The sequence below is a fragment of the Anguilla anguilla genome, chromosome 14 (assembly GCF_013347855.1).
Source record: "Anguilla anguilla isolate fAngAng1 chromosome 14, fAngAng1.pri, whole genome shotgun sequence".
Taxonomy (NCBI): Eukaryota; Metazoa; Chordata; class Actinopteri; order Anguilliformes; family Anguillidae; genus Anguilla; species Anguilla anguilla.
The window spans coordinates 20,611,972-20,638,465 of record NC_049214.1 but is presented as its reverse complement, the minus strand read 5'-3'; the positions used below and the strand labels follow the sequence as shown (position 1 = coordinate 20,638,465).

The 26,494-nt window shown below is 41.9% G+C and overlaps 1 protein-coding gene across 6 annotated transcripts in view; it reads right to left on the bottom strand.

Annotated features, from left to right (window-relative positions):
* Positions 1-26,494, bottom strand: part of arhgap24 (Rho GTPase activating protein 24) — a 97,247-nt gene that overhangs the window by 1,475 nt on the left and 69,278 nt on the right. For 2 of the 6 annotated variants that reach the window (XM_035392120.1, XM_035392121.1), the window contains 6 exons: positions 11,431-11,553; positions 5,290-5,497; positions 3,534-3,666; positions 2,041-2,114; positions 1,833-1,954; positions 523-1,588 (listed from right to left, as the gene is read on the bottom strand). In XM_035392120.1, coding sequence (XP_035248011.1) covers positions 523-1,588; positions 1,833-1,954; positions 2,041-2,114; positions 3,534-3,666; positions 5,290-5,497; positions 11,431-11,553 — 1,726 coding nt within the window. Of the gene's footprint in view, positions 1-522; positions 1,589-1,832; positions 1,955-2,040; positions 2,115-3,533; positions 3,667-5,289; positions 5,498-7,398; positions 8,974-11,430; positions 11,554-16,449; positions 16,469-16,537; positions 16,805-26,494 lie in introns of those variants that run through there. The other 4 variants (XM_035392124.1, XM_035392123.1, XM_035392125.1 and 1 more) reach the window with 4 other exon arrangements.

Genomic DNA, 26,494 nt, shown 5'->3' with positions numbered 1-26,494 from the left:
GCACAGTAAAGGCTATGGTTGTTAATGTGAAGCATTAATCAAACTGGGACTTTAAAAAGTGCCCTCCACTAGTATTTGTACAATGAATAGTAATAGAAGTGATGAGCCGGCCTGATTATATATGGCCTGGTGTTTTTTGACTCTGAGGAAGACGTTGTAGACGTTAAAATGTCAGTCCGACCTGTTCATTAAAACAAAAGCAAAGTGTTCTCCAGTTTTCCTCATTTTGGGCCAGTACCCGTGAAGTGTCCGGGTAAGTTGTTTCTCTAGTTTGACTGTCCTGGCTGTTGATCACATATCTTCTTTCCTATCGGCCTGATCCTTTGTAATCATACTGGCTGTTTTGGCTATGTACTCCAGCACATGTAAGATGATTAAATTAAAGCTGACAATCGGCACTTGAAACTCATATACAGTTTTTCATTTCAAATCCAATGGGCTGGAGTACAGAGCCAAAACTCCAAAATTGTGTCACTGTCCAAATATACATACAAAATGCGCCTCTTTATCAGTGTAATGTACCTCTTTATCCTGGCCTCGTACTCGGTCTTCTGCTTGTGCATCTCCTGCTTCAGGCTGGCCACCAGACTGTGCAGGGCGCTGTGGCCGCTGGCGCTATTGTTCACCGCGAACGTCTCGCTGTTATCGCTGCTGCTGGTGGCCCGGCTCCCGCGGCCCCCGCCGTTCCTCCGCTCCAGCTCCCCCTGCTGGCCGGCGTCCTCGTGCGCGGGCGCGTCCAAAACGGGGTCCTCGTAGTGGCCCACGAAGAAGTCCTGCTCGGGGCAGGTGGTGGTGGAGGAGCGGCAGGACGTGGAGTTGTCGGGCAGGGAGATCTCGCAGGAGGAGGTGGACCAGGTGGCGCTGTCCACGCTCTGCTTGTCCTCGCACGCGCTGCTGGGGAACTGCTGCTGCTGCACGTTGTCGTAGGTGGAGAGCCGGTTCTGCTGGGCGGCCTGCTCGCTCAGGCAGTCCTTGGGCTTACTGTCCCGCAGAGTCACGTAGCCGTTGGGCAGCCAGAGCCCGTTGCGCACGCTCAGCGTCCCGTTCACCACGTCGGTGCTGGACACGCCCATGCGCACGCCGCCGTTGGGCACGCCGCTGGTGCCCATCTTGGTGCCCGGGCCCTTGAGGGAGGCGGTGCGGCGGGCCTGGGTGCCCGCGCCGGGCAGGGTCTGGCCCTTCTCCTGGCCGTCGGCCGAGGAGCTGCTGAAGGAGCCGTTGGTGACGATGCCGCTGCCCTTGCTGAAGGCCGGGTTCTTCTTGACCGTGAGGGGCGGGCTGCGGGTCAGGTCGAACTTGCCGGCCAGGCTGTTGCGCGGGCTGCCCGAGCGCTGGCCCCCCAGCGGGCCGGGCGAGCCGTTGTCCACCGCCGCCCGCGTGGGCGACTCGGGCGTCTCCCAGGAGCACTGGCGCAGGCCCGCCGTGTTGTTGTTCTCCCGGTTCTGCAGCTGCCCCGCCGTGGGCTTCCTGTGCACCTCGTTGTTGTTGTTGCACAGCTCCGGGGCCGTGGGGCTTTCCTCGTCTTTGGGAAAGAGCACATCGTGGCTCCCGATCAGGACCGACATCAGCTGCTGGACCAGCACAGTACCTGCAAGAGTCACAGTCACTTCAGCCTCAAGCTGCATCACAAAGATCCTGCTACAGCATGTGTGCTAGTATTCATGCCAGTAAAAATACCAAGATGCTCACTTTAACTGCTCTTTATTCAGACTAAATATCATCTTTGGCCATTCATAAAGCACAAGACATTCATAAACCTTCTGAGACAAGAGGGAGTCTGATATACAGCAAGAAAAAAAATAGTGTCATACACAAACAAGAACAAGGCCTACCTTCCATGATAGCTACAGGGTCTTCGACCTTAGGTCTCAGAATATTGGGCCCAAAGACGGTTGCCAGGTTCTGTACACTCATTTTATTCACACCTGAATAAGACTGAACTTCATCAAGAAACCTACGGGACAGAATCAGCACCGTCAGCTCCAAGGAAGAAGAAATGCTGTGGGGCGACATTTTCAATGATTTATACAGTAACTATACCTGCATATATATTTCAGCAGATTGTAGTTGACTGGAGGTAGGCTTTCGACTTGTTTTCGCAATTCCTTCATTCCCTTGAAAAAGAAAAGCATTTTCACCATATTATACACATGGATCAGAACACTTGAACATAAATGCATCTGCACTACCATGATATTACTGCCTCAATTACCACAGCTAGGACATTCCATTACACCCTGGTCAGACAGATAGTTTCGTATGCATTCCAAATAATTCCCAATTTATGTTGGTCATTTAAAAGGACCCTTCGTTTTTTTAATGATCGTTGAGTTTCGGAAAGGCATTAAAAATTCATGTTGTAGCTTAACTTTTCAATGATTAATAAGATAGCTGTAAGAAATCTCCTTAGCACAGATCATTTTAACAATGCGCTACAAACCTAGTTTAAGTCATATTTTAATCAGCTCAAATCTATTTAACATCTCATTGCAGTCACCCCCCTCCCCACAAGTGTTACTATAGTCATTTAATCCGCCATGACCTCACATGCCATTACTCAAGGTCTCAAAGATTCTCCAGTCCTTTGTTCTGTTTGACAGTGCTCTTTTGAGAAGATCTATTCCCCAGGATACATGGGACTATGCAGGAAAAGCATCAGAAAAATGAATGCAGGGTACACAGTGGTTTTTCCCCCATTTCAATCTTTTGCAAGTTCACAGGCATGTGATTGTATTTACAGTGAGCCAGGAGGATGCCGTGGCACTCTACCCCCTTTTATGATTTAAAGCCTTTTGTAGAACTTGTTTGAAGTGATACCACAGAATTTTGCTCTCAACCCCTCCCCCCCTCCCCAATCTTCACAGCTTAACCCATAAGATGTATGAGGTTGGTTAATGGGAGATGAAAGTGCTTGCTAGGGTAGTTCTTTTTGGTGATTTTGACCTGTGGTGTAAACGAAACCCAATTTGCATGCCTGAGGTACAGACATGCAGAAGCTATAGTGAAATGAAACCGGTTAGGGAGGGGCAGACTTTGGGAGCTGAGCACTGCACATGACTAAGGCGACATACTGAACCAATGGGAGGGAGAGGAGGACCAGAGAAAATGCTTTACTACAGCTGAACACACATTCACATCATAGTGCACACACCAATCATCAATAACATTTTCATTCTTGCTCTTATGTTCATGGTTTTCATTCCATTCTTAACCACCTATAGGCAGAGCTGAAAATGCAACAGCTGCTATATCCTGGATTATTAATTTGTTATTAAATTGTTCTTTCACTTTGCACTTTCCAGAGCAACTGTGCATAGCCATACATTTTTTCATACTGTTGAACTGGTTTTTACTGAAGGCTGTGAAGGTTAAGTGCTTTGCTGAGGCATAAGTGGCAGTGCCTTATCTGGGATTTGAATCTGCAAACTGCACTCAGGAATAAAGCACTTTAAGCTACTGGCACTACCTGATCACTACCGTTATGCGTGTGAACCATCACCACCAGACAAAATCAAACGATTGGCATCACTTACGGATTCTTCATCCTTGCTGAGGAGCTTAGTGCAGGAGAGGAATTCCTCGTATTTGGCGAAGGGTATGACAGGCTCTGGGAGCTCTCTCAAGTACAGCTTCAGCAGGGAGGCCACTGTGTGCACGTCTGTATTACTGCGAGGGGTGGGGGAGTGGGGGCAGTGGGGAGAGAGAGAGAGGGACCAACAAACTCAGTGAAATGTGCGGCAACCATATGCAGATCGGAAAGACGCAAAGAGGGAGAGGGGAGGAGCCGCCGCGCCGCAATCAATCTCCGACATCAAGAAGCCCGAGCGGAACCAAGGCTTAAATCACCGTGAGTAAATGTGATCACATGTCGCGGGTCGCGCGCACATACACCACCTGTCGCTCGCCCGCTGCGTGGGAGGGTGACGTACAGCCCGGAGACCCGACACCCCCCAAACTGAATTAATTTACTGCCCTCCGCAGGGGTGGGGCCCGTGGGGGAGGGGGGGACCCCATCGCTCACGCACGGTCGTGTCACGGGTGAGTTATGGACAGCGTCACGGCTCGGCTGTAGCTGCCACGGCTCTCTGAACAGCGAGAGAGCGCTCAGCCTCGACGCCCCATCAGCTACGCCTCGGTGGAGAGTTTCGCGCACACGCGGTGCGCATTCCCAGTTAACACCTCTGCAAGCGGCAATGCGAACGGTGTTAAAGAGCTGTGAAAACACAGCTCTCTCCTCTGTCCCAGCTCGCAGTCAAAGTTTTATATTTAGCAACCACATTCACACTGGGAGATGCATATTTGATTAAGACACTTGCACGCAGGATTTAGCTGAAGAAGCTTGTGAAAGCTCAATAATAAATGTCAAAAAGGGATTCCTACACACAGTTATTAGGGTCTTAATTCAAGTGTTAAAGATATTTCAATATTTCCTATACAGTTGGATTTTACAATCTGGTAATGCTAAACGGACACTAATGTTGGTCCAAATAACATAGCTGATCCCAAATAGTACCCCATCTCAACATGGTGTTGGGTAACATTTAACATATAATTCATAAAAGAATATATCATAATTGCTATCTTACAAAAATATTAATTTACATGAATTAATGAGTTTCCATGATACAGGTTTGTCAGCCATTATGTTTTTTTTTTTTGCTCTCAGCTGATATGCTGCTAGGATTCTGATAGATACTGATAATATGAAGTCCTCTTTCTAGCCGCGTTGCAGTGGGAAATTGGAGGCGGGGGGGCAGCGTGAAGCACAGGGTATGCTCAATGCTTCCTCCCTGGACCTCTGCCCTCACACACTGATAAACAATGCAGGGACCTGGGGGGGGGGGGGGGGGGTGGGGTGGGGCTGTGAGAGAGGAGGGGGGGTGTTCCTCTACCCACAGATGGCCACTGTGCCCTGCTGGGGCTGCAAGAGACACATACATACATCAACACACCCCACTCAGCTCAGCACACGGAGCAGCACCCAGACGGGCAGCAGGCGACAGTGAAACGATTGAGCCGTCCGGCTCCCTCAGCCGAGCGTAATTCTCAGTTTCCAAGGCTGACGTGGGCATTCCTCAGCAGCCAACTGAGGCTACTCATGTCCCCCCGCAGGGGAGAGTCAGCACATCCCGACTGCGCCCCACAATGAATTCCACTACATTCCATTCAGCTAGCGTTATAAAACGGGATTTCAGCAGTGAGCACAAACGAGGCTTCCAGCCTGACGAGGGGGGCGGGGTGGGGTGGGGGGGGAGGGTAGCATTGCTGATCAGGGGGCTGTTGCCGTACCAGTCGAAGGATGGCTTCTCGCCGCAGTCGAAGGCGTCCTGCAGCTCCTTGACCAGGTTGGCCTGCCCGGGCAGCCGAAACAGGCCCTCCTCCCGCAGGCCCCACTGGCGGATGAAGTCCGCGCACTGCTCCACCAGCATGGGGGCCAGCTTGTTCCCAAAGCGTCGCTCATAGCGCACCGTCTCCTCCAGCTTCTGACCGAAGATACCTGAGACAGGTACACAGAGGCTCACATCGAGCTCTTCACCCCCTCTTTTTGTCAGACTAGTCAAGTGATGTTCAGTGCTAAGGCAGTTGATTGGGATTACATTTTACCCAGGCGGGCACTACACATTGGGGGTGGTTGAGGTGAGCTTCCCCCTCATTAATGTAATAGGAATAATTAATTAATTCTAACTGAAAATTAATGTAAATGTAAAATGAATTATACACTGAGACAATCGGAAGAATTGAGACAATTGTCTTTCAGTGTCTAGTAACAAGAGTTTACAGTTCTGGAAACATTTTGTAAGGTAAAGTACATAGGCATGTTTATTATAAAATACTGATTTTAATATTTTGTATAATAGATCAGTATTTCTCATAATATATTCATTGCTCAAAACCACATCATTAGACCTCAGTATAGTTGTATATTACAATATATTTGCTAGGGTGTTAGAGATGATAGGGACATTAACCCTTTTGTCAAAAGTGTCTCATTAGTGATCTTTGGGAAAAAATAGAAATCAATATAAACAAATCAATATCAACATTTCCATAGAAAAATATGCATTAATGCAACACAAGAACAACTTATTCAATTTTTGAGGCTCCTACCTCAACATATTTCAGTTAAAAAATACATCTTACTATATACAATGAATGTAAGAGAAACTTAACAGTTAAATGAATTCATGACAGGCATTGCCTAACTTCTTTCTACAACAGTAAGACAGTGAGTCCAACAACCTCTACTGTTTACTTTTTACCATGAAATATTACAGGTAAGTCAATAGTCAATTAGCAGATGATGCAGAAACATTCAGAGAAGTGTGGAAGCACACGAAAAAGCCACTAAAATAACAATTCAATAACGTTAACTTCCTTCAACAGAGATGAGGCGGAGAAAAATACACCATGGAGCAAAGTCAAAGGGACATGAGTGAGTTTGAAAGACCTGGTTTTTAGATTTAATCCAACTGCTACTTTCCTCCCTTCCCGGTAAGATTTATTGCTCTGAACTCAACAGCATGTATTCCGACAAAGCTCCAAAAAATGTGTTGAAGTAAAAAAGGAAAACGATTAAATCTCAAACTTCCCGTTTCCCTTTCTGCCTCTTTGTCTGTGTCATTCTGTGAAAAAAGTGCGATTCAAATTCAAGGCATCTCATGTGGCATGCGTACAAGAGCGGATTAAGCTGGGCTTCCTGGAAGCTTACTTTCCGGACTCAACACAGAACAACCTTATACAACCAGCACAATCAACAAGCGGCTTGGCCAGAGAAGAGACTCAAATAGTGCTCTCTGGCACATACACACACACACACACGCACACACACACACACACACACGCACACGCACATGCACACACACACAAACACACAAAAATTCAAGAATTTCATTTATGACTCCAAAGATTAAAGTAGAGATGCAATTATGCAAATATGGTTAAATCAGAGTTTGCATAAATTAAACTTAAAAGTTACAATCTGCTGCTTTTTTATCACAAATCTCTTTAAATACATTTTTTTTCTCACATTTTCTCACATGGTAGAAACTTGCTTTAAATGTGAAGCTGTCCAGCCTCAACTAATAATGTACAACATACAACAATCCACATGAAACTGAACAAAAATGTAACCTTGGAACTTGGTTGTGGGTGTTAAATTACCAGAGGGCAGTCTGCATAGCAAATTGATTATGCTTTTTCACTGGCACAAGACTATCCCATCAAAACATCTGAACACTAATACAAACAAACAATGCTCCATTTGAGGTGCAACATATGGACATTTACAATCAAAACATCATAAAATCAATTATATAATCATGAAATAAGAGCCATACATTTGTTTAGTGTACCCAAATACTGCCTAGTCCACAGTTTACCATGATAAATAAAACTCACCCTTCCTGAAGCTGACACAGCTCCTAATCTTGCGGTAGATGCTTCTATTAATTAAATTGTGGTATGTCAGTGCACCCGAGGTGGCCAATTTCACATCTCTATGTTCCAGCATTCTGGAGAGTGAGCTTCAATATCCAACACAGTTGATGTCACGGGGAATTGGGATGGCAGAAAACACAGAAAGACAGAGAGATAGAAAAACCTGCTCCTGTGAGTTCTTTGGCTGTCCTGTGAATTTGGCTTCCATTAAGTTTTCCCTCTTATTGATTGGCATCCAAAAAAATGAAAGGTCTGGTTATGGCTTTCAAGGAAATAGCCCTTTCAGGCTTTCACACACAGGAGCAGTGATTCCCTGTTGACATTTCCATTGTTATTTCCTCTTTGTGAACTACTGACATTTCTTTCATTTTTTCCATCTGGATCTGCTCCACATTCCACTTCAATTCATTCTTGAACCTGAAGACTGTACAGCGTGCAATTATGGCAGAGTTTATGAGCCCAAAATATCTGCCCTCTACACTTTCAGTGCAGGGGTTTCTCCTGAATTATTACTCACTGTAGACATCCTGCAGAGCATATCAAATCTGAGCTGAGCAAACTGGCATATCTCTTTCAAAAACTACAATCAGTTAATTACTACGAGAAACACGGAATACTTTCTAAAACCAAATCAATCCAGATTTCCAATAAATGCTGACAAGGGAATTCAGAGTTGGAAACAGCAGTAGAATCGATGCCAAGAGTCTTGAGCAAGAGCTGCATCCAGATTTCGCTTTTCCCATTCATGTGCTCGATAGCACTGCGCAAAACTCTGAACCCCTTCTCCCAGAGCAGCTCGAGATTTTGACTACATCTGTCCAGAGCTTCAGCTTTACAGCAGGCGATGAATGGCTTCCTTCAGCAAGCACAGGTGCAGCTGGCCTCTCAAGCTTTCCAAGCTTCCCTGGTGTCCACAGGGTTTTCCAGAAGGATTATCCATCATTATCTCGTGCCAACATCTACATACAACAGGAACCTACATTGCAGAGAAGAGACTGAGGCTACTTTTGCACTGCTGAGCCAGAACCAAACCGTCTCCCTTTTTTCAGGTCCTAGCAGGCACGTTCTCCATGTCCCTCACACCAGAAGTTCCTTTCCGCTTTGCCAAGCCTTCTGTCGTTTCTGAGCTGCCGAAAAATGAAACCCGCGAGGGGAAAGGGAACTTAAAGCAAAACGGGCGGATAGGAGCCCTCCGTACCCAGGAGCAGTGCTGCGAGGGTAAAGAGCTCGCTCCAGCAACCCGAGGTGTTCTTTCCTTCCAGCACTTTCCGCGTTTGGGAGGGAGGAGCGAGTCGGCTAGCCACCGCTCAACGGGAGGACCTGACCTGTTATATTGTGCAAAGGCTATGGCTGCCCTGCCTGCTCCTTTCAGGGGCCTCTGCCAAACATCCAAATCCCCGTAGCGAGAATATTTGATGTAACAGTTCCCAAGTTGGGCATAACTCTTTTCGCACATTGGAAGCATTTGTTAAAATGTCTTCCACGTAACCAACACAACCTTCCCCCCCTGCTCCTCCACTGCAAGAGGGAAGGTCACACTTATACACCAAATTCCACTCCAGTCTTATTGCATCAGCATATGGGCCAGTGTAGAAGGAGATCAAAGGCACTGCAGGGATAGCACAAACAATTTGTTTTGGCTTAATGGTAGATTTGCTGAAAACCTCTATATTGCTCATTGATAAATAAAATAAAAATGCTCCTGTTGTTATTTTCAGTCTCTAAAATGCATTATGCAAAACAAAAGATAAGAAGGAAATATTCCACCATGGTGTGGTAAAAACATCTCAGAGGAGAGAAATTATTGCCATTTCCAGGCACTTGGGTACAATTTCAGGGGAAAAACAGGATCAGTAAGAGAGAAAATTTAAATGGCCAATAATGCAGCCAGGCATAATTCATTACTGCAGGGAAAAGTACACATCACTGCATCTAACTACATCTAGCCCCATTGCTCAGAACTCACACAGTATAGAGAATGATTAATTCTGAATCTATGTGTATATAGTATATCTTAGCAAAGGTTTTGTCAGACAGTTTAAAAAGCTGACACCCATAAAACACTATTTTATTTAAATGAGGTCTATCACCGTCTCAAAAAAATCTTTAAAATAGAAAACCAGATGAAGGATAGGGGTCATATGACATTCCACTTATTCCGTCGATATGTTGACCCTTTCATCTTTAATATACTGGTTCACAAAGGTCACAGGAGTATGAAGCACAGGTGGACACAGTGTGAGGAATACAGGTGCTTGGGGAATAAGTGTCTGCTCTGACAGCCAAATATAATTTTCTGGCCTCTTTCTGGTTCTGATATTGTACCCCATTGACTCAGTGACCTTTAACCTCAGGGCAGTACTGCCGCCCAAGGAGAGTAACCTGATTTACAAAGGCTGAAGAAACCCTGTCTCTGGAACTCCTGTATCAGGGCTCCTCATAAAAAAGAGCTTGTGGGATTACCCATGAACACCCTGCAGAACAGGAAACTTAAAGCTGTTGGGATCTCTCTATTTAATCCCCTGTACATTATTCATGTCTCAACAATGAGGGGACGAAAAATGCTTAAGCAATCACAGTTTCTTAGTTGGAAAAATATTTAATGTAATGGATTCTGATACTGTACAAAAACGGCCCTCAGACTTTCATATCTTCCATAGCTCCATGCTGTTTTACAATTAATAGTATACCATGGTCAATAAAATGATGAGAGTAGAAGTAGTGAGCTCTTACGAAAGCGGATAATTAGCAGATTTATGGGATAAATCTTTATTTATGGGATCTGAATTACAACAGGTTGCAAACACTGTTATCTAATGGGAAAACAGTGAAAACTGTAAGTACATTAAAACATACTAAAATGGAATGTATTCCATACATGGAACTGAGTGATAACCAACACTAATAATGGCTGAGAATAATGTCAATGTCAGCAGGCAACCTCCACAACCTGAATAATTACCTGTGATTCACAACCAGTACCGATTACTGGGGTTAATACACTTCTGTAGAATAGACATATTTCTGGGTTAGTGGCTACATCTATGAACTGCAAGAAGTTGAGAAGATGCATAGTTGCTAGCCTCCAACAGTCACTGAACTATCAAAGCTCTTTCCATGAAGCGCTGCCTATGATTTTAATCAGATCCCTTGTGCAATGATCACCCTGCGGGGTGTATCTCACACACCCTAACATGAAAATAAACTCCCCTTAAAAAACACAAAAAAAACAGGCAAAGTGTAGGCAGGGAGACTTAAAACAGTGGAGCTACAAAACTCCCAGCCACATCTATATAATGAAGGGCTCTGCCTCTTGAAGAGCGGTCGAGTGCAATGCACATCAAATCTATTAGCGTCCCATCGACTGAAGCTCCGGCTAATCGGGGCCTTGCAGTCTCCCCACAGAGAGCCTGTGCGGAGACACTGCAATCAATAAAAACCCAAAGAATCTGTGGAATGGTCAACACAGTGGCATTGTGGAGTCAGAAACAGGAACTGCAAATGCACAGGGATCAAAACCAAATGAAATTAAAGGCTGAACGTGGTAACTGATCCCCGGTTGAAGCAGAGCGGTTTTAACGGGCCATATTTTTACACCTTTGTAAACTACGTATTATTACCTGAGTCTTTATGTTCTCAAGCCTGCAAATTCTATATCGTTTCAAGATGATTGTTTTGAGCAGTAGTTATGGAATGTGCTGGAAACGCTCAGAGGGAAGAGGAAGGCAGGAACAGCTTGCGGAAAAGGAGGATCAATTAACAACTGACATTAACAGTAAATACAGTACCACATAATGGTATAATATGAAATACAAGTGATTCCCAGCAGCCTGTATGCTGGTGCCGTTCGACACTTCCTGATGTAAAAGGTTGGGAAAATGTTTGGGAGAAAAGACCCTCAAATATAAATTGTGACTTGCACAATCCTTCAATGAGGTTGTACAGTAGTGTACAGAAAAATACATTCATCTTTGATGTCTTCAGGTTACTAACCTCCACCAAAGGGTGCCCATATGACTCTCCGAATGGTCTTCACCCAATCCTCCATGTCATTCTGGGTGCTGGCCATAAGAAGGTATGTCTCATGATTGGCTGTCATTCGCTCTCGGTCTCCCCCTGTGAAAACATGAGACTGTCACCTACCTCATACACAGACTTCAATCAACCATCAATCAGCAGGCACACCTTGTCTACAGCTTTAGCACAAAGTCCAACAACATGAAGGCTGCTCACACAGAGATTCAGAGGACATTTAACAGACGAAAATGGATTCACTCTGAGTTTGGTGCATCCGAGGGGTCCCATGGAACATAAATAGTCTGAAATGAAGGATTCAGGTGGCAAAATTTTGCCTGTGAGACAATACTAAGGCTAAGATGTAGTACTAAGACTGGCTGGATATTCCAGGCAAGACTACTGGAAATAGAAGAGAAAGAATCTGGCCTAAATCAGCTGCTAAGTGTGAGGGATAGTGTTGCTATCACTACAGTACAGTGAATTAAGATCACAGAAAAATTTAGTATGTAACACAAGTTGCTTCAGTATGACCATATCTACATGGCAGGCTGGAAATGTGTCTGGGATAATGGTACCTGCTCAGATTTATGATAATTTAGATAATTTATGTCAATCATAGATTGTTCAAACCGAGTCAAGAGGTATGTGGAGATGTAACAGTTAATAGGAAAATGATAAGGCACTTATATTAAATTATTCAAGAGGAAAATGTAATGCATGCTTGCTTTCTGCTACATCTCCAGGGATGGAGCTCTGTCCTCTCCATTGATTTTCTCTGGGAAGAGAACCAAGTCAGCTATATATATATATATATATATATATATATATAGCCTTGATGCCTTGATGCAAAACTTATTCAATTCAGCTGCTGCACAACTGTAATGTAGTAGTGAATAGTGGTAGTACTGTAAATAAGCATCAACATCCCTTGTTAGGAATAGGAATAGAAGCCCCTGTAGCTGCTGTTTATTTTCTTTTTTCTTTACAAGTACTTCATTCCCTTTGTTCTGACAAATCAAATGTGACCCTCTTTGAAAGTTGTCTTTTTTCAAGTCAACCAGCTGCTATAAAAAACCGATAAACTGTCATTTCCAAAAATGATTTCACTGATTTAGGCTTATATCTAACTGGAGTTTGAAATCAATCTGAGACTTTCTAGCAAAATGGGAATGTATTACCTAGCTGCATCCATGTAATATTTTCCCTTCCACCTTTTTTGGTAAAAGGGGACAAGTGTTTCAAAATGAACCTTAGGGAAAGTGGAAAGTTTTAAATGTCAATGTCAAATCAATACCCCATACAGTACTGACTATTACATGGATTGATACCAAATGGGTTTTATTTTCCCTTACTAATACCCAGTTCCCTTTCATGTTAGCTGTCATTGAGTTTCATGCTCTTGAGAGTCAACAATCATAGATGAGCAACAGGGCTGCTCTAAACTTGTGGAGATGAAGATGTTTATAAGCCATTTGGATGTTGGATTGTGTCTCCAAAGCGCCTACTGAGATCTATGTGCCTGCCCTGTGTAGTGAGAATATGGGAGAAAAAAGAATAATTACACATTCATAAACATGCATTTCTTTTGGGATTCAAAGCACAATTTGTTCTAAATATCACCAGTGAGCCAGTAAAGACCAATGGGTCTGTAAGTTCCACAATAGTCACGATTTGCCGTTGGTGTATAGTCAGACTGTGAATGACACTGAGAAAAAACACACACAACAAGGCTGAAACATTCACGTTTCAGAGTGACTGATGGTTGTCATTTCACAATAAACAAGTGTTGAGACATTCCATGAGAGTTTGACACAAAATTCCCTTGCGAACTCAGATGTTCCAGGAATTTTAAACAAAGACATTTTCAAATTTCTCAAAAAGCATTTGTGATCCAAATCTCAAGAATGACAGATATCGTAAAACTATTTCAACAGCATGGAAAAAGTAGTTCAAAAAATATTTCTTACTGCTGCACAATTATATGAATATTATAATGCACAATGACAAGGAGAGGTAATTTCAGCTTATTGTAAAATGTTTGGTGCTAAATCAATTCTGAGTACACATTACTCAGATAGAGTCCACATGATCCAAATGCTACTCATATAAACTCACACTTAAATTTAACTCACCATTTTACAGTTTACGCTTTTCACTTACCTAAAGCCGATTACCCAGCACTGATGTTTTCATTATGCAATTATAATTACAGTAACAGTGGGCACAGAACTAGGAAATAAATTAAGCAAAAGCATTGTATTGTGGGTGTGGTAGTGCAATAAATGAATTAAAAACAAATTCCAATCAAAGCTGGCATGTTGTTCAAGCGCTTGTGAATGAATTACACATGCCTAAGGAACACATAAGCAATCTTCTCTAGTGCATTCAAGGAAACTAAATGGAATTAACTCCCTTTCTCCTTTCAGTCTGTTTAAAATGATTATAAGTAGACACCAGTATCGTAATTTAAATGTCCATTGCTGTCACAGTACAAAATCTTTAAAATAACCTTCTGTGTGGGTAGAGGATTACTGTGTCCAGTGAAAACCCACTGTACCAACAGCAAGTCACGCAACAGCACATTGGCTTCATTGCAACCACTGAGTCTTCATCTTAAAACTTTCACATGAACATACCAAGTATATTTTACATCAATTTCATTTTACTTTGAGACAACAGAAGTGTATGTGTTACTTATAAACCCCAGTAGTTACATAAAATACTGGTTGGGTACAGCCTGTTTCCTCTCAAATGAGTTATATTCCTGATGTGTTCATATAGTTGAAATGGCATGGCTTGAGGAGGTATATGTAAAGCAGAGCTTATAGGACAAATGTTGGACTGTGTACCTTATCAGGTGAACTGGGGCCAAATCCTTGAATTAAATGTGAGCTCCTTCCATTCAAGTGGCTGCGAGGCTTTAGATTTTTATGCCATATTTTGTCCTGTTAAAAGGAATGTAACTTAAACATGATACATTTGAGAACTTCTGTCAACAGATGTTCATTATGGTCTCTTTCATTAGCCTGCCTGTCAGAGATGGTTAGAGCAGGAGGGGGGTGGAGGTTATTAGCGATGGGGTCTTTGACACACAGGAGGACTATTGAGCTGGCTCAGAAGTCTAGACGGTATTTTGACTGCACAGTCCTCAGATCAGAGTATCACCTCTTTGCCCCATAACAAACAGTGGGATCGTCAATCCCACCACTGCTAACTCAAGGGGACAATTTGTTTTCCTGTTTAACACAACAATTCTATTTATACACTCAGACTTGGGCATTGTGTACAAGCAACAACAGGATATGTAACAGCCTAACAAGTGAGGGACACAATTTGTACACCTGGTCAACCATGCCATGACTAGACATTGTTTTGTTCCCGGGAATAATAACTTCCCGTACTATAGACAAGCAATATTTTCACGTTTAGTTTGTCTTTCTTCCAAAGAAGCAACTCTTATAACACTTTTTTTGTATGTAGCATACCCTAAATATTAGCAAAAGAATTGCGACAAATTATAGTTTTAAGTTGCTGTTTGAAAGAATTATGTCATGGTACTGGCTTGAAATTCAGTGTTGACAGCTGATGTAACACTTTTCCCACTGACTTCCCCTAGGCTGTGACTGCTTTACAAGAGTAAGGGATTTCACTCCAAATCCACATAATGGCCATGGCTGTGGTCTAGCTACCTTTACCTGTCTGTGTATTAAGTGGATATATTTCACTGGTTCTAAAGTGTGTCCCCTCTGCCCTTGATCTCAGCAGGCGAGCTAGCTGGGCCTCACAAGCGCATCCATCTTCCCCACAATCACTAAGCCTTTCTGATAACACAATGATTGGCCACTACTCTCAGGCCCCCATTGACTATCCTTCACCGGCAGCACATAAATTAGACTTCATGGAATCCCATGATTGATAATTTTGCCAATTTAGAGGCCGGAGAAGGTAACGAGCACCATCCTTATTAGAGCTTTTGAAGAATCTCTTCAGCAGATAAGTATTTGCTTGGTTTTGAAAGTAGGTACTGAGCCATTTCCCTATGCTGTTGTCATCTGCGTACATGAAATTATGTCAAGTTTATGAAACACTTGAAACTGAATTGCCTATATTTTCATATGTACAGCACAACTTTACATTTCGGTAAAATCATACTGCCATTGTTCGGTTATTTTGAGATTAACACTTATTTGAGCCTCATGTTCACCTCACTGGTGATGACAGCCTAACATTCCCATAATGGCTTTGACACTGTTTTTAAAAACATTACAAAACACAAAGTGGCACCAATAAATACACAAAAATGATCTTTAAAACATTATTCCAGAAGCATTTGGATGGTATAGGATGGTATAAAATTCAATGATTCTGTAACCTCATAGCATCATCTACAAGTGTCTTTGTACTGAAATAACACATTTGTAGCATCGTATGAAAGAAACTGCACACATGACATATACATCTGCAAACGCAATTTATCACAATGTTGTAATGCTCTTGTATGATGAACAGACGTATTGATATAATTATTTATTTTTTGACAGTTCATTTGTCTGCTTTAGCACAGATTTCAGCATTCAACAGCAAATTAAACCTACAGCTATTAATAGGCTTATTATTCATGAAAATATGAAGAAATATGATTAATTCCTCGGAACTGTCAGTTAGCAAACTATTTACCTGGCATACAGATAAATTATCAATCAGCACATTTTCATGGAAAAAATACACGTAGACATGGAAAACAAGTTGCATGCAACCAAGCAACACATTTTAAACTGCATTTAACAGATCTTTTTGCCCCTAATTTTGGGCTGCCTTTTTAAATGAAAAGGCTCTTCAGATGTCACATCATTAAATCAAACAAAATGCACAGCACTGTAAGACGGATATAATTATTTTAATCAAAATTTAGCCAACCGCGAGGCTTAATAACCTTAAACATCATAAATAATACAACATTCGTACGACATAGTCTAAACACCTGAATTAGAATACCTTTCCTAAACAGTCCGCGAATAGGCAACAGCTTCCTGGAGTCCACAATAGACAGAAAACAAAACGAAAGGAAACGTGCACGCTGTACCTACTGAAGTTTCTGCAGGCAGTTCAAACGCAGTCACATGAGGTAGGCTATCAAGCGAAAAATCAGAAGAAATTATCCACCAAGGGCTCGCGCTCAGTTCGATACATCCACACTAAACGCTTTTACTTGGCTCAGCCAGCCTCTCGGACCGGCTGCTAGACAATGGGATTAAACGTTCCGGCCCCTCCCATCTTGCGCTGAGCATTTGAGAGCAGCGAGAGAGAGAATTTGGAAAGTGTCTCACCACGAAGCGTGAGCCGACAGCGCCCGTCGGGACTGCACGTGCATTCTTTGCTAAGTTTGACAGTACAGGTATTTTCCATCGACAGCTAGCCGTGTACATGCCTCTCGTCTACATTATGATAAGATTACAGGACTACATTGAGGGAGATCCGCTATCCGATTTAAACTGGGTGTCAAGACCCAAAGAGCTTCCCAAAGCCTTAAATATTTTAGATGCCCAAAGCCTGTTTATTCAGGCATCTGATTCTGGTCACTGTTTGGAGGTTACAACAAACTAATAGGCTGTATCATGTAACCAACCAACTATGAGTCATAATTCAAAATGCATTGGTGTCATAATAGACACATGATGGACAGGTAATGATACTTCTTTTTTTTTTTTTTAACTTCAGCCCTAGTCAGAATTAGGATATCCATGACTAAATATGCACACCGGTAATTACTATTCATTTTGGTTTTCTCTCTTTGGTTCTGATCATTTTCAGCAATTCAGAGATCAGCAATATATACACCGTTCTATACTTTCCTTTCATGTATATCACAGGATTTATGAAAACTGAGGGGAGAGGTCCAATTTGGCAAGCATAATGGCGTCAGACTGGCTGTGGTATCCCTGGTCATGAAGTGATCTATTGTTGCAGGGCAGCTGATCCTGACCTGGATTACTCACGCAGTGACCCTCAATGAATCACAGCAGTGTTGGGTTCCCCTGACTCCGTTCCCTGATGTCCATTCATCTACAGCTGCCCTGTCCACGCGCGGCCTCCAGAGCTCTCCTTCCTCAGGATGTCCTCGATGACTGACTTTTCTGGCAGTTCCTGTCAACTCTTTAGAACGTTGAGACAATAGGAAAGGCTCGGATACGGTCGTCTCCATCCTCCTCCTGTGTTACCATTTTAAATATTAACCATGATTTCGCAGATGTCTGTGCATGAAGGGCTCAGACTGGCCATTGGCAGTGGATGACTCGTGGGCCCACACCTCATTATATTCTGAATGGGATGGTGAAGACAGCTTCATGAGCCATCATAGAAACTTCAGTTCATCACACTGGTTCGACACTGAGTAACTGTTGCTAGTTAACCTGATACAAATCAATCAACCAGCCAAACGGAGTCACCGTATTTGCATTGCATTATAATGTAGGAGCTCTCACCAATCTGTTATGCAAGAAAAGCCTGAGTATTCACATCTGCATTGCATAGGCTAGTTGTCATGCAAACATGGTCTGGTTAGATGTCCATTGTCTTTGACGTTGCCCTCACACCCAGCACAGTGTGTGTTTAGACTAACAGGACTTGGTCTGCTTTATCTTTAAACAAACTGTACGATACAGTCAATTCGATTCAAATGGTTGTATTTTATTTTTCATTTTATTCCCAACAATTAATTTATTGGACTGTACAGTTCAGCAACAAACAGAATTAGAACACAACATGACAACGTCCTCCTGCATTTGTTCAAAATCTCCCCGGGACCTTATATAGATACTTCAGAAGGTGACCACTGCTAGTCCTTGATTAGTAGTTCTCTCTTAAGGCAGGTACTGTTATTTAAGTCCTGTCCAGACAGATTTTGCACTTTGGACAAGAAATGGTACTGACATCTTTTGAAGTCAAACTAGCCAACAGTTCTGGGCCAGCGGGGTGGAACAGTACAAGAGCAAAGCTCTTCTCAGGACAAGGAGGCACAGTGCCAATAGCTCCAGGCGTTCTGACGTGAGCACTGATCAGTCTACGGAGAGGGGATTCACTGAGCGCTGCATTACCGCTGTCTCCCCAATGCTCTGAGACAGGCAGACAGGAACGTTTCCGAAGAACCCTTCACATTCTATTTAACAGATCTGACATTTATTTATGTTCAGGCATTTAATGGTTCCTGTACGTAAAGTATGTGCTTAAGGTGTACAAAACATTTTGTTTTAAGTTCTGCCTGGGTGCAGTCAGTGATATTTCACCCTGAATGTGAAAGTTTGTGTGCTTGTCTCCTTGTCAGACTGTTAATAAGAATGTCCTCATGACTAATGACTTCATGACTCTTTCTAGTGTTCTTTTTTTTAATAATCAGAAGCCAAGCATTGTTTCTGGCAATTTGTTGCTGACTAAGTATTATTTCTTCCTAAAGTGGTACTTCCCCCTTTAGAATTGCCTAGCTGTACTAAGCACCATTTTTTAAAACCTGAAATGTACATTGTATTCAATACCTTTGTTGGCATTAATGTCAGCATGTTTTTTGGAAGCATATGGGCACATGATTATCCAGTTGTCACTGAGCTGAAAGTATGAGGGTATAATTTGAGGAGACGGAGTTAAGATTATGAGTTGGCCGCCGCAGTTGCCTAACATAAAGACCAAGTTATATGAGCTGAATGCAGATAGCTCTATGAATGCCTGGGATGTGCTTCCATTGGAATGCCTCCAAATCTTATTGAGCAGACAGGTGAATAGCTGGTGAAAAGCTGTCATTAAGCTAACGAGATCATGTACTCTCAATGATCCTGTGTTGTCACTGCTATGATTTAAGGATAAATGAATTAACATTTGAATGAATTTGTCTATGGTAGGTCTGACAGAGATATATCTGTGTATATATTATAGAAATCTGATTACTAGCAGTATTGCAGGTCAGCGCTGCCTACTGGTTAGCATACTGTTCTTTTGAAGGATAATTAAAACATGATACAGCATCACAAGAATTATACTATTGTTCCTGTTTGATCATTTTCTGATACTAAAAGGCAAACATTGATCTTTAGCATATTGCCAAGAAGGAGGATAGCAGTTGTTGCTGATTTATCATCCAGAGATACGCTGTTTGCGCACATTATTAAGCTCCTGTGTTTAATCATGGCAAGACTAACCATATAATCGACTTTAAAAATAAAAACTGTACTGGGTATGTACATAAACATTCACAAGCAAGAAATATAACTCCTTTCTGGTGATGGATGGTCGGTAGGTCTGACAGAGACAGCTTCCTAGAATTTATGGAATGCCCTCAAGCAGCATCAAGCAGTCTGATCCACATTAATAATCCAGTGGGTGGAAGACCAATGTGTTACAGTTACAGCCAGTGCAGATGGCTGAGACCCCATCCGGTGACAACCAAAGCAACTGGCTCACGTTATGAATAATGTCAAAAACCAAATTATAAATGTCCATTAAAGTAGCAGGCAACCAGGGTGGCAACAGCAATGAACCTGATGGCAAATATTGGCTTTAACCATGCAAACCATTAAATTTTACTGCATGTGAAACAGTTTAGAAATAGCTCATCTATATTCCATGAAGCATTTCACAGAAATTCTGCAAGACATTCCACACGTCGGATTCACAGCGTAAGCTGCACCCACAGTGAGTTGTTAAATACAGCTCTAACCTTTCAGCAGCTAAATGCAGATCGGGGGCCTTGTCTCCACGGAAACCCCTGGAACCCGAGGTAGCATCCAGTGATGTCCCTCAATCTGGCTTCGGCACACATGCGGGATACTCTACCCTTACAGTGGATGCTATGTGACAGCCATGGCTCAGCAAATTACTGTGCCAAATACTCGACTCCAAGGGGAGTGTAATTCTCTCGCCTATGCCTTGAGAAAAGCGTAGAATATGCAAATCCCACTGGCTTCGGACTCATGAGAGACTTGCCTGTGCCTTCCCTTCAGCCTCCTCAGGCTTCCTGGCTATCAAGCCCACAAATGGCACCCGGTTTTACTGTTAATGGCACCACAGAACGCTCATATAATACAATATTTGCATTTCACATTTGTCTCTGAGAGCCATAGGCCTGTAAAATGTATGCGTGCAATTTCCTGCATTAGTAATTAGGATGTGATCCGAAACACTTACATTCTATGAGCAAGCAGAGATATTAGTCTGTCCCATTTAGTGTGATCTATACTCAGTAATGTTTTACACATAAAGTGCTCTTTAAGATACATGATTGCCCTTGGAGCATTTTATATGTATTCCAACAATCTCCAGAAGACGTCACAGAGGACAACATACTCTGTGTAAATCTGCATGGTAACTTCATTACTTGAAAGGGAAAGGGGAAACATTAAAACAAACAATGCAGTGATGCATACTGTGTTACATTCTCTGTGGTACCGTGGAGCTCTGAGGAGTGTTTCCTTCCTCACACAGTGTTGACATGGTCAGCCATTTTTATCTGATGTGTCAGGTTTAATAGGTGGCCTGCTGTCCAGGTTCAGGGCAGCGTCCCCCAGTGGATTAACTGGAGCCAATGACATACTATTACAGCCATCCTAGACGTCAAATGTCAGGCCACGACTTGTGGGTTTTGTGTTGTAGGGCCAGTGATAACATAATCAATTGATCATATCAGAGATCAGGCACTAAGCTCTGCTCAGTTATTGCAGCTTACACTGAAACTGAAACATGGACAGTAATGAATCTAATCCAATTTTATGCTTCAGAAATTATTTTAAAAAATAATTCTCAATCACCATTCCAGTCTCAACCAAGAAACTTTTGATTCTACACCCAAAGGTTAATTCAAGGTTTTATGCACACTTTTTTTCAATCACTGTTTTGACTTTTGACCTACAGTTAGAACATCTGCAAATTTTTAAAGACGATTGTTTTTAGCAGCAGGTACCTATGCTTATGTGGATAGTAGGGAACAAATAATTTATCCCCAAAACCAATTAATCTTTTTGAGAAATCACAGCAGCCTGAAATGTAACTCAAACTGTTTCACTAAATTTAAGTATTCAGCAAGTGCTCAGAGGAAGTCCTTGTTACTGGCAGGAAAAGGGACAATCATAGGTTGCTTAGCATTGTTGTTATAAATGGAGAAAACACACATCCTATTTCCCTGCAACTTTTATATATGCCAAAGGGATGTTACTGTAGCTCACATCTGCCATAACACACACACACACACACTCACGTGCAAGAAGGCAAGCATATTTACAAAATCATTAACATTTCCTCTATATTAAGTTGTGGATAATTATCAAGTTAAAATTAATCAAAATTCACCCATTTATCATAATATGTAAAAACATTTAACCTTACCCAAAAAATCTTATCCAACATTACACAGGGGGAAAAGAAGAACACTCTACGTCTGAGGAGTAAATTGTTTGCGGAACTAGCAATTATGTCTAAGTGTAAGTGTATCCTGCATACCCAGTTGTCTATGCATGCAGGGACAAGCTAGGATTGAATATTGTGTCTAATGACAGTCTGAGAATTTCTCACAACTAGGCCCTCATAAATACCTGCACCAGGTCCTGGGGAACAAATGCTAAGCGATCAACAGATTATTTACAATGACAAAATTCATCCCGTGAAGCTTTACAAATGCAGCACAAAAAACATTAAATGGCATTTTCTTTGTTCATGTTAAAAAACGGTATATTACACCATTATATTACAGTATATTAAGTACTTCTATACATTCCTTCAGTTTGTTTAAGTTTTAATGTCCATTGTAATAATCCATTGCAAACTATTTTAAATACCTTGATTTATTGACAAATGATAAGAAAATAATATGCCATACAGTATACATAGATATATGATATTCAACTAATAATAGTTATAATTCAAGATAATATTAACATAACCACCTAAACCAACAATAACTCAAACTACTACTTCATCTCTTAAGTATTTGCAGTACTTGATGGCCACATACAAGCCAGAATACAGCAACAAACAGAGTGCTAAGAATGCTGCTTTTACCTTTGCAGGAGGGCTGTAAGTCCACTAATCCATATGGTGACAAATCATGGGGAAACTGCGGAACTACCTCCATGTTCCAGGTCACTGGCTCTGTCACGAGTCCCAGGTAGGGAGCTCCTTCAGAGCTGTGCACAGCTCTCCGTTGGCCAGCAACACTTGGAGACAATGGGCCTGGAGCTTCTGCTCGTATCGCCCGGACCCAGTCTGACTGAGCTGGGCTGAGAGACAAGAGGAAGGGTGACACCCACCCATGCCTAATTCCACAGAGTTAACAATGGAAAGATCACACAGCCTGCAGCTGGCTTTGAAGTGGAGAGAGATTTGACCGAACAGGGGCCATACTGCACAACTGGGGCACGTATAAAATGCACTGTTAAACCACCATTCTGCAAACACTCAGATTACAAGAGTATCAGTCATGGAGTTGAATTATTAATATGGTATATTTGTGTCACTGCTGATCTGAGGTCAGAACACCTCCAGTCTCCTCTCCTGTTTTCATCGTTTGATTACACATGTCTAGGTTGTTTCCAATATTAACCAAAGGGGTAGGCAAGTGACAACTTGTTAACTGTGGCCATGTTTTTTTGCTACAGCATTTCTCAGAGACGAAGAAAAACCACAGTGCGACTTAACTAATGAATTGAGGCAAAAACACTGGATGGCACTGCTGACTAAAATGTTTTGCCTATGAATGTGAGAACATTGTTATGTAGTTACTTCAGCTCGAGTGATTCAATGACAGCCACACTGACGGAGTGGCTTTCAACAGAGAGGAAGTCTGGATCAGCACTTCTCCACGCTGATGTTTTCATTACTCTGTTAGTTAAATTTAAGGACCAAATTTAACGAGAGCTTAACAAAAAAAACTTTTATCTTTTTGTGGTAGAAATATTTTCATCTTTGTCCATGACTTATGTGCAGTTTTTATTGTTCACAAGTTAACATTAAAAAAAAATTAAGTAAAGGCCAAGGATTCTGAAGTCAAAAGATTATATTTATAACAACATATTTCTTAAAACTTCAGCTTTGTAACATGACCCTAAATATCTTTACTGTGTCTTTTTCTCACAACCATCCATTCTACATTTAAAATAAATCAATGGAAATGGCTTTGTAATACAGTAAACATTCAGGTCAAAGGACAACTTTCTTAAGTGTCCTGGCATGACAATTTACCCTTAATGCCAAGCTGAAAAAACATTTCTCCACATCTAGTTCAAACTTCACTGAGGCTGCTCATTTTGACTACACCAGTCTATCAACAATCACAGAAAGCAATTCACACAATGCAATTCACAATTATTCAAATGACAATAACAATGATCAGAGGTGCAGAGATTATTTAGAGAGTGGGGGGGCTTGTCATATGATTATTTAAGATTGAGATGTTTCACAATGTTTTACAAGACCAAACAGTGCATTCCTTCCCACGTATCTCCAAGGTGTTCCCTTTCAGTGCCTCCCACTGAGAAGCAGTCCGTGAAAAGGCTCAGGTTTATCAGAAGGACAAGCAATGTGGAGGCACAAGTCAACACACACAGCTGCATATCTAAACCACAGAACTTTCCCCCTAAATGGATATCACGACGGCCATTGTGTGACAGTGCTTACCTCAGATATGGAGGAGTCATAATGCCCATTCAATAGCAGCTGAGGCATAAGAAAAACCAAAGGTCAGGTCAAAGGTCGTCCGAGGCTCTTTGCCCTGCTCTCCCTTCGGGGTCCGCAGTTCCGTTCGGGAGAATCATTACACCAGCAGAGAACAATGATTGGTATTGTAGCATCAGATAGTGTGCTGAACAAAAAAACATGACTCCACTCACACGGCTACATTTTGCTTGCTTTACAGAGTGTGTGATTTTGAGAGCACCTGGTGTACAATTACATTGACGTGACTCAAAAGAAACATATGATTGCATATCCAATATGCTGGGTCTTCTTTCATGGGGCTAATTGTATAGTGTAAAATAACAGGTAGATTTTAATACTAATTCAACTTTTTACTACCTCAAAAAAGGCCTTTAGTTTCAGAATCAATAGTTTTAGGTAGCATTAAATATGTGTATATGTGTTATTTGATAATGCTTTCAAATACCAATCTGACACTTTTCACGGTTTTTTAATAAGCACGGTAGTCATATTTTGCAGTAGACAAGGACCTTTGCTCACTGCTAATTCAAAATATGCTGTCTGAGCCGCTAGTTCAGTGACATCTGTCAGAAACTCAGAGGCAAATTTAATATTTCAAGAATCCCCAACTGTCCAGAAGAACAGGGCACCATCAGATCTCATCACTTTTTCTCAATAAAATGTGTCCCAGAGATATTTATTTATATCATTTATTTATTGTTCAAGGAACATAAAAAAAAAAAAATCTGGCTATTTATGCCGTTGCTTTCTTCATTGAAAATAGACAATAGGGATGAAATAATAAGGAATGGATACATTTAGCTAAGCCTTTGGGTAGAATTTTCGAGATAAATTATACCAATATGTTTAAATACAGAACCCTATGGCACTCTGAAAGCACTCTGCATTACAGAGATCAATGTGGGTGCCAGCAGGCATTCTGGTTAAACTTCATCACATCCTCAGAACTGAGATAACCTCCATCTTTGAGCCGGCCGGGCTCAGGTATATATAAAAATATATATTTTTATATCCTCCTCTTTGTGGAAAATGCATTATTTTCTGTCACCTGAATGCGTACTCTGAACATTCATAAATGAATGGCATTAATACCAGGGAAATGAGTAGAACAGACAGGGACAAGCTATTACCATACGGAACAGAGGGAACTGAGGAAGCTTGTATATTGCCATCCCATTCACTGTGGGAACGGATCCAAGTGTTGTGTCCCTGACTAAACTTTTCTCTCTGTGGAGAGGAAATGTTCTCCTTTTTTTTTTACAAAGGCGGCTCTACTCTTTTCCTTGAAATGAAAATCAAACTAGTTTTCTAAATTAGTTCTTAATGGGGGGATTTAAGAGTCCAAGCAAACAAACTGACTTTGTGGCATTATTAAAGCTATTTTCTTGTCCCATTTGAAAATAAATGGTTTCTCTTTGTGCTGTCCATGCCCTGTAGATGTGTAATTGGAACAAATAAGTGGAACAAATTTACACTTTAGCAAGGGGGACCCTGGCTACAATGGTGTGGAGATTAAAACACAATGACTCAAGACTTTACTACATCTTTAGCACAGAGCTTGGTAATGTTAAGTTGCTGTGTGTGGCAATGACATCACTTTACTCTGGAAAACACTGTCACAGAATGCACAAAATGTGGGTGTGTGCTGCAAAGCCACTACTGGAAAACATCCAGTGCTTGTGACAGTTTTTTTTTTACAACCTTTAAATACTGACAGTGAAATGTACTGTAACGATTGCTTTAATGATTTCTTTAATGATCGCTTCTTGCAATGATAAATCATCTTGCTGCTGGAGGACAGCAGTACAGCATAGGCCACATACGACAGTGCTACAAAAAATAAAACGTGCCCTTAGCAATTGACGCCACTGCTGTAGAATGTGCTGACACACAGAACACGTCCGTCTGCATTTATTTTATTTTACTGCTTCATTCCGAAATAATAAGGCCCATTTGTAACACACTTTGACCTCATGAACTCAGCACTGTAATAACCAGACAAAGGGAGACCCCAGAGAGGGTGCCACGTAAGTTCAATATCAGTACTAAAGATATCAGGAGAGATACCAAACATTACCACACTCAAAAATCACTATTCAGTTAGGCTCTCAAAATGTTTTTGCTTAAACTCAGAGTTATGGTCTTTTTAAATGCTATTCTATAATGGTTTTGGAAAGTGATGGCCTTTCACACTTAAAAGCAAGGGAGATTGATATCTTGTTATTCTTGTGAAGTACTTTTGAACATGTACATTTACAGCCCAGAGGGACATCAGAGTCCATTCAAGGACAAAAGTTTTCCTGGTCACTGATTTATGATCCCATGAGTTAAAAGAGCTGCATGAGTCATA